Source organism: Silurus aristotelis (assembly GCF_946808225.1).
Source record: "Silurus aristotelis genome assembly, chromosome: 28".
Lineage (NCBI taxonomy): Eukaryota > Metazoa > Chordata > Actinopteri > Siluriformes > Siluridae > Silurus > Silurus aristotelis.
The window spans coordinates 1,992,390-1,999,960 of NC_139601.1; the positions used below are offsets into that span (position 1 = coordinate 1,992,390).

The 7,571-nt window shown below is 43.3% G+C and overlaps 1 protein-coding gene across 2 annotated transcripts in view; it reads left to right on the plus strand.

Annotated features, from left to right (window-relative positions):
• The window catches only part of rrp9 (ribosomal RNA processing 9, U3 small nucleolar RNA binding protein), an 8,107-nt gene extending 536 nt beyond the window's left edge, over window positions 1-7,571 (plus strand). The window contains exons 2-15 of one of the 2 annotated variants that reach the window (XM_083533475.1): window positions 1-16; window positions 115-233; window positions 838-905; window positions 1,013-1,054; window positions 1,591-1,717; window positions 2,576-2,700; window positions 2,871-2,963; window positions 3,140-3,240; window positions 3,346-3,480; window positions 3,590-3,652; window positions 4,084-4,238; window positions 5,774-5,853; window positions 6,642-6,715; window positions 7,353-7,571. The exon at window positions 1-16 is cut by the window's left edge and continues 70 nt beyond it. In XM_083533475.1, coding sequence (XP_083389601.1) covers window positions 1-16; window positions 115-233; window positions 838-905; window positions 1,013-1,054; window positions 1,591-1,717; window positions 2,576-2,700; window positions 2,871-2,963; window positions 3,140-3,240; window positions 3,346-3,480; window positions 3,590-3,652; window positions 4,084-4,238; window positions 5,774-5,853; window positions 6,642-6,715; window positions 7,353-7,467 — 1,313 coding nt within the window. In that variant the 3' untranslated portion in view covers window positions 7,468-7,571. The remainder of the gene's footprint in view (window positions 17-114; window positions 234-837; window positions 906-1,012; window positions 1,055-1,590; window positions 1,718-2,575; window positions 2,701-2,870; window positions 2,964-3,139; window positions 3,241-3,345; window positions 3,481-3,589; window positions 3,653-4,083; window positions 4,239-5,773; window positions 5,854-6,641; window positions 6,716-7,352) is intronic. The other variant, XM_083533476.1, reaches the window with a different exon arrangement.

Here is a 7,571-nt window from a genome sequence, read left to right on the forward strand (position 1 = left end):
AATCAGAAAATGAAAAGTGAGCCGCCTGACTAAAGCAAACACCTTCTGCTCTTTATCGTATTAACAAGCTTCCAGGTGATCATTGAGTCCATAATTTGTGTCTTTTCTGTCCAGTGATGAAGCACAGGGTAGAAAGCAGAAGGACGATGAGGAGGACGAGGAGATCGAGGAGACGCCGCAGGAGAAGAAGCTGCGTCTGGCCAAGCTTTACCTGGAGCAGCTAAGAGAAGAAGGTCAGTGAAGGTATCCGTTCTGATCATTTCTCCTTTCCAGGGTTTCCATCGCAGGATGCATCTGACTGAGGTCTTGGTGACCACATCAGACTTTTCTCTCACGCAAAGAATTACCCTAAACCTGCATTTTCAATAATTCCGTCTTCAGATGTTTGGTTAAGCAGCCTGGACGTACAGCAGATACAGTTTACGTCCACGTCACATCCCGTTTCTACTTATTAGACTCTCTGTTAAAACTTAAAAATCCAGATGCCACAACACACCGGGACCCCTGGCTGAAGTACAGGTGGCTTCGGAGACGCAGATGACGCCGATCTCCTCCGGATTTCTTTCATCATCATCCTCATAGTCTCGTGAGAAACGTTTTCTCTTTGAATAGCACGCAGATGTGACCATCGATAATCTTGAAGTCGAACACCGGTCTCTATTTCTGACTGAAGGAAAGAGATTTCCTCAAAGCCTGTTTACGTGCCACTAAAACGCCGTCGTCCCCGTCAGTGCTGTTGCAGCTCTAAAAGTTTTCAGCCAACAGCTTTTGGAGAGGAAGTGATGCACACGGGACGGCACTCAAGCATCATGAAGTAAACTCGGTTTTGTTTTGCAGAGGAGAAGAAGGCAGAAGACGAGGTATTTGAGTCGGACCTGGTAGCGGGACGCTTGCGGGAGGACGTGGTACGCTCTCTCTCTCTCTCTTTTTTCCTTAGAGCTTCAACGGTCATTTGAACGTCGCATTAAAAATTCCTTTATTGACCGTAATAATATTTTCCACCTCTCAACAGCTGGAACAGAAAGGCAAGCTGCAGAGACTCATCGCTAACGAGGTGAGACGAGTTCCTGCTTCCTCACAGCAGTACTGAGTGCTGTGTCTCCAGGCTTGGAGCTTGTAAATGGGCAAATATTCTTATTAAAAAAACTAAATTTTTAAGAAATTTTCAAACGCAATCCAAAAATACAATAACACAAAAACCTGCCGCGTCCAGGAAGAGAGAAAATATAACTCAGTTTGACTCACACAAATAAATTGACAGCATCCTGTCACAAAGTAGAAGAACCATTAATATTCAATGTACAAAAAAAATTTAAGAAATTGCGCCTCTTCTCATAAATGTAGTTGCGATGAGAGTAAAAGTCGCTTATATCTTTAAAACTCAGTACAACTAGAAAGAAGCCAAAAATTCTTAAGAACAGTAACGGAATACATTTCCCCCAACACGCTGATATTCCTAATGATGTTTGCTCTCATCTGCAGTCCTGCTCTTTGATTCCATTTAGTTTGAGACTCATTTGATTGAATTTCATCATTTAGTAGCTGATAATGTTCAGGATTCTGATGTTCTTGTTTTGTGCTCACGTGCAGCTCAAAGCTCCGGATCCGGGAGAGATCCGCTTGCTCAGAGGCCACAAGCTATCCGTCACGTGTCTGGTCATCACCCCGGACGAGAAACATATCTTCTCATCATCTAAAGACTGTTCCATCATCAAGTGTAACTGTCACACACACTTTAAAAACGCCTGAAACACTTTTCCCGTGGCGTGTGATAACGGTGTTCACACTGCTGATGGTCTTGAGGCTTCCACTCGTAATTGCTGTGTTTAGGTTTATAAAAAAATATATATATAATTCTAAATCTTACTCTATATGGGCAAAAGTTTGTGGACACCTGACCATAAGATTGTTGTTCATCCACATTTAGTCTCCATGTGCTGGTATAAAAAGCTCCACTCTTCTGGAAGATGTTCCACTAGCTTTTAATTTATTTGGAAATGTATTTAGCCACACGGGTGTGTAAATTCAGTTACTGATGTAGGGTAGAGGAGGAGTCCTGTGGTGCATTCAGTGTTCAACAGGGTTAGAGCTCAATAGCAGGAGATCTTCCACTCCAGATCTTCATAGAGCTGGCTTTGTCTCGTAGTGAAGGTAACTTTGATGCTGCAACATGCAAAGACGTCTGATAGAATTGTGTGCCTCCAACTTTGTGGGAACAGTTTGGTGAAGAACCACACGGGGCTGGAAAAACTACAGTGTCCCAATACTTTTGGTCATCATGTTTATTCATCCATAAACACTTAACATTGTTTCCTGTCAGTCCTCCTGCGTTATTAACAGCATTTGGGTTTCTGGGTCACGATAACGTTTTACACTGTCACAGTTAACTGTGTGTGTGTGTGTGTGTGTGTGTGTGTGTGTGTGTGTGTGTGTGTGTGTGTGGGAGGTAAAAATACATTTTATTTGAGGAGTTTGTAAAGCAGCTCTCTGTCTGTGGGAGAAAATAAAGAAGTCTTGTGATAGACATGATGGCCTGTGTGTGTGTGTGTGTGTGTGTGTGTGTGTGTGTGTGTAGGGGAAGTGGAGAGCGGGAAGAAGGTGAAGAAGATCCCAGGAGGGAGAAAAGGGACCGAGGAGCGGCACGTGGGTCACACGGGACACGTCCTCTGCATGGCCATTTCATCTGATGGCAAATACCTGGTGAGAGGAAACACTAAATGTGTGATCCATCTTCATGGTGTGTGTGTGTGTATGTGTGTGTGATGTATCACATGGTGTGTTTAAACACAGGTACTATTCGGTTTGATGTAGAGATGTAGAGCAGGTATCCTTGCAGATATTCTTGTACTATTTCATGATTTCTTTCTCAGGCCACAGGAGACATGAACAAGCTGATCATGATTTGGGAAGCTGCCACATGTAAACATCTGTACAAGTTCACGGGACACAGAGACGCCGTTTCGGTGAGGGAGCAGCAGACGGAGAAATGTCTTCTCGTAGTTATATAAAAAATAAAATATCGCAAAACTGACGCACACTGACATAGAAGTTACTACCAATGAGAGCTGAACTGCTAAAACACTGTGGAATGTCATTTATATCTTATGTTTTTTTATTTAATCATTTTTTTATTTATTAGGGTTTGGCTTTCAGGAAAGGAACACATGACCTGTATAGCGCTTCTCACGATCGCTCAATCAAAGTGTGGAACGTGGATGAGAACGCCTATGTAGAAACTCTGTACGTGAACACACGCTTTGTGTGTATAAAATATCTTTAAAACGTGATCTAGATGAGATTTATACACACACACACGAACACTATTTAAATTGTTCTTTTCCCCAGGTTTGGGCATCAGGACGCGATCACGGCTTTAGACTGCCTGGGACGTGAGCGGTGTGTGACTGCGGGGGGTCGGGACCGAACTGTCCGTGTGTGGAAGATCGCAGAGGAGACGCAGCTCGTCTTCCAGGGACACGAGTGAGTCTCACGTGGCCATGTTTTATGTAGGGAGGGGAATGAGACGATTTTCTTCTTTATATATATATATATAAAATGTTCTGTTTTTATCGTTTCCTCTGCCTTAAAGGAGCTCCATCGACTGTGTTCAGCTCATTAATGAAGAACACATGGTTTCAGGAGGGGATGACGGGTAAGAAGCTGAAGGTTCAGATTTTCTGTGTGTTATATTTATTAGAGGTCGACTGATTAATCAGCACTGATGTTTGTCTGCTGGAACTATCAGCTGTCAGCAAAAATCCCTGCTTCTGGTCCACTCTTTACGAGAGCGGCCTTTAGAGGCAAATTGCTGACACAACGTTCTGTTTGTTTTTACACGCGAGACTGCATGCTGCACGGAGAGCGCAAAATTATACTTATTATTGATAAGATTCATATAATAATTTTTTTATCCAGTATCTATTATTAAAACTAAAACAAGCTTCAATCCAGGTATCAGTAAAATCCCGTATCGGTCGATCTCTAATATTTATACTGTATAGACAGAGTGAAATGAAGCTTCATTCTTGAAAAAAGGAACATTTTCTAAATGTTGTGTGTGTGTGTGTGTGTGTGTGTGTCCAGCTGTGTGTCTGTCTGGTCCGTGAGCAAGAAGAAGCCCCTGACCACTCTGAAGCAGGCACACGGTCTCCATGGCGACGCCGGGCTGGAAGGGCCGTACTGGGTGTCATCAGTTGCGGCGCTCCACAACTCTGACACCATTGCCTCAGGTGCCTCAGGTGCACACACACCGTCGTTTCAGTCGTAACTGATTATTATTATTATTTTTTTTATTATTATTTATTTATTTTTTTCATAATAAATAATTATTACTTTAGTATTAAGAATTACACTCATCCGGGAACTCACGAGTGCTTTTATAGTAATCACATCAGAGATTTGTGTGTACACACACTCGCTCAAAGACTCAAGCACATCATCAAGTACACACACTCATCTGCAATCTTCCTCCCTTTCTCTGTTTTTCTCTCACACACCCACACACTCTCAAACTCTCTCACCCCGATCACACTGTGAACATCTCCACTCGGAGAGAGTGATTGGACAGAAATAGAGAGAGTAAATGATGGGGCAGAGAGAGAGAGATAGATCGAGATAGGGAGTGAGTGATGGGGCAGAGGGAGAGAGAGAGAGATAGATCGAGATAGGGAGTGAGTGATGGGGCAGAGGGAGAGAGAGAGAGAGAGAGAGAGAGATAGAGATAGGGAGTGAGTGATGGGGCAGAGGGAGAGAGAGAGAGAGAGAGAGAGAGAGAGAGAGAGAGAGAGAGATAGAGATAGGGAGTGAGTGATGGGGCAGAGGGAGAGAGAGAAAGATAGCTAGAGATAGGGAGTGAGTGATGGGGCAGAGGGAGAGAGAGAGAGATAGATAGAGATAGGGAGTGAGTGATGTGGCAGAGGGAGAGAGAGGGAGTGAGTGATGTGGCAGAGGGAGAGAGAGAGAGATAGATAGAGATAGGGAGTGAGTGATGGGGCAGAGGGAGAGATAGGGAGTGAGTGATGGGTCAGAGGGAGATAGATAGATAGTGAGTGAGTGAGTGAGTGATGGGGCAGAGAGAGAGAGAGAGAGAGAGAGATAGGGAGTGAGTGAGTGATGGGGCAGAGGGAGATAGATAGTGAGTGAGTGAGTGAGTGATGGGGAGATAGAGAGTGAGTGAGTGAGTGAGTGATGGGGAGATAGAGAGTGAGTGAGTGAGTGAGTGAGTGATGGGGCAGAGAGAGAGAGAGAGAGAGATAGGGAGTGAGTGATGGGGCAGAGAGAGAGAGAGAGAGAGAGATAGTGAGTGAGTGAGTGATGGGGCAGAGATAGATAGATAGTGAGTGAGTGAGTGAGTGATGGGGAGATAGATAGTGAGTAAGTGAGTGAGTGAGTGATGGGGCAGAGAGAGAGAGAGAGAGAGAGAGAGAGAGAGAGAGAGATAGGGAGTGAGTGATGGGGCAGAGAAAGAGAGAGAGAGAGAGATAGGGAGTGAGTGATGGGGCAGAGAAAGAGAGAGAGAGAGAGATACGGAGTGAGTGATGGGGCAGAGAGAGAGAGAGAGTGAGTGAGTGAGTGAGTGATGGGGCAGAGAGAGAGAGAGAGAGAGAGAGAGAGAGATAGGGAGTGAGTGATGGGGCAGAGAAAGAGAGAGAGATTTATGAAGTGAGACAGACAGTCAGAGAGGAAAAGAAAGAGATGGACAGATAGTGAGAGACAGGTGGAAGCTCTTGAAAGTCTCATAAACACTCCACTATGCTCTTGTGTTGTTCCTCAGGCTCCCATAATGCTGCTGTACAGTTGTGGAAGTGTTTGCCGGGATTTCGGGGCCTGGAGCCGATTTTCAGCGTTCCAGTGGTGAGAAACGACATGGAGAACGTCGTCCTTATCTACATGTTTAAGAGAAGATGTTCACAGTAATGTGCTGGTGTTACTTGAGGCTATTTGCAGGATTCCGCTTTGAAGCAACCCAAATGTCTTCCTGTGGAAAACGTTTTCAGAAAAAAAAGCATCACATTCTGTAGTGGAAACTATTTCAGCGATTAATTGATTAAAAGTAAATACAGTACGGTGGTTTCTTTTAGTTTGGAATGATCCCAAACTTCGGAAGCTTTCTATCGTTTACTTTTTTCTCGGAATTGTGACTTTATCCCTACGCAATACCACTTTTTTTTTCGTACAATTCCGACTTTATTTCTCGTAAACATCCAACATTTCTGGTACCTCCACCAGTAACCATGTTGTGGGCCTGAAGTTCGAAGCTGTAGGTGCATGAACATGGTTCTCTCCAGTGATCAGAGGCTCAGTTTAAAACCATGTGACTCGGTTGTAGCGCGATGTGTAAATTGCGAGGGGAAAAAAAAGTCGGAATTGCCATAAATAATGCGAGAAATGGGAAACGGGCTTCCATACGAATCTGCTTCAGAGCGCTTCAGAGTTTCGCAGGTGGTGCATCAATAATAATGGTCTGTGGGGAAACACAGTGCTCTGTGTGTAGTTAAATGGTCTAAACGAAAAGAACATGCATGTGTCTCTCAAAAAACATGCAGGGATTTTCCCTCTGTTTCTGCATGTATGTTGTTGCTTTGTATACAGTAAATCATTTAGATCATGAATATATTCATTTTTTTTCTCCTTTTTTTCAGAATGGTTTTGTGAATAGTTTAAAATTCTCCAACACGGGCAAGTTTCTGGTGGCGGGTGTTGGACAGGAGCACAGGTACACATCATCATAACAGTTCTGTGATTGTTTAGTCATTTCACAAACAGTGTAGCAAATACATTTCAGCACTTGGTGTACCAACACGATGCAGCCACATGGTGGCACTGTTGCTATACAAAAGGCTAATTTCAGGTTGCTTTACTGCACCCTGAGGTTCAGCTTAAACAGAAGTACATACGATTCCGTTGCAGTGCAGGTGTTATTTATTTAACGACACTCTCTTCATGAATAAGTGTGAGCTGAAAAGTCTTTGATTTCAGAGTAAGAAAAAAAAAATCCTTTGATCAGACCTCCAGCTCCTAATTCTCACACTGAAGCTCTGACTTCTAGTGACATTTCCTGCTTTTTAATCAGACAAGTTTTTGTTAAATACAGAATGTTGGCTGCATGCGTTTCTACTCCATAGAATAGACTTCATACTTCATCTACTAGAGAGAAATGGACCAAATGGCTCTTTGTTGTTGCATTAAAAAAAAAAATATTACTGATATAAAAAATCTCCAGCTTCGATACTTGTCTGTTCTTTCCAAAACTTGAGTTGATGGTGGGAAAAAAAAGACACTTTTCAGTTGTGCTAAACGCAGCATCAATGTTGGAAGGAGATTTTAGCACCCGTGTGTTGTATTCTCTTTAGACTTGGACGATGGTGGCGGATAAAGGAGGCCAAGAACGGACTTTACATCATTCCTCTGAAAAGACTGAACAAAGACTCTACGACGGTAGAGCAGGAACACGTTAACACACTCTGAAGACACGAGTGGAGATTTGTTTTTGCCTTCTTTATTATTCTGTTCTGTTTAATACGATTACATTGTGCAGAAATCATAAAATAAAGTACGTTTACGTTCCCAAA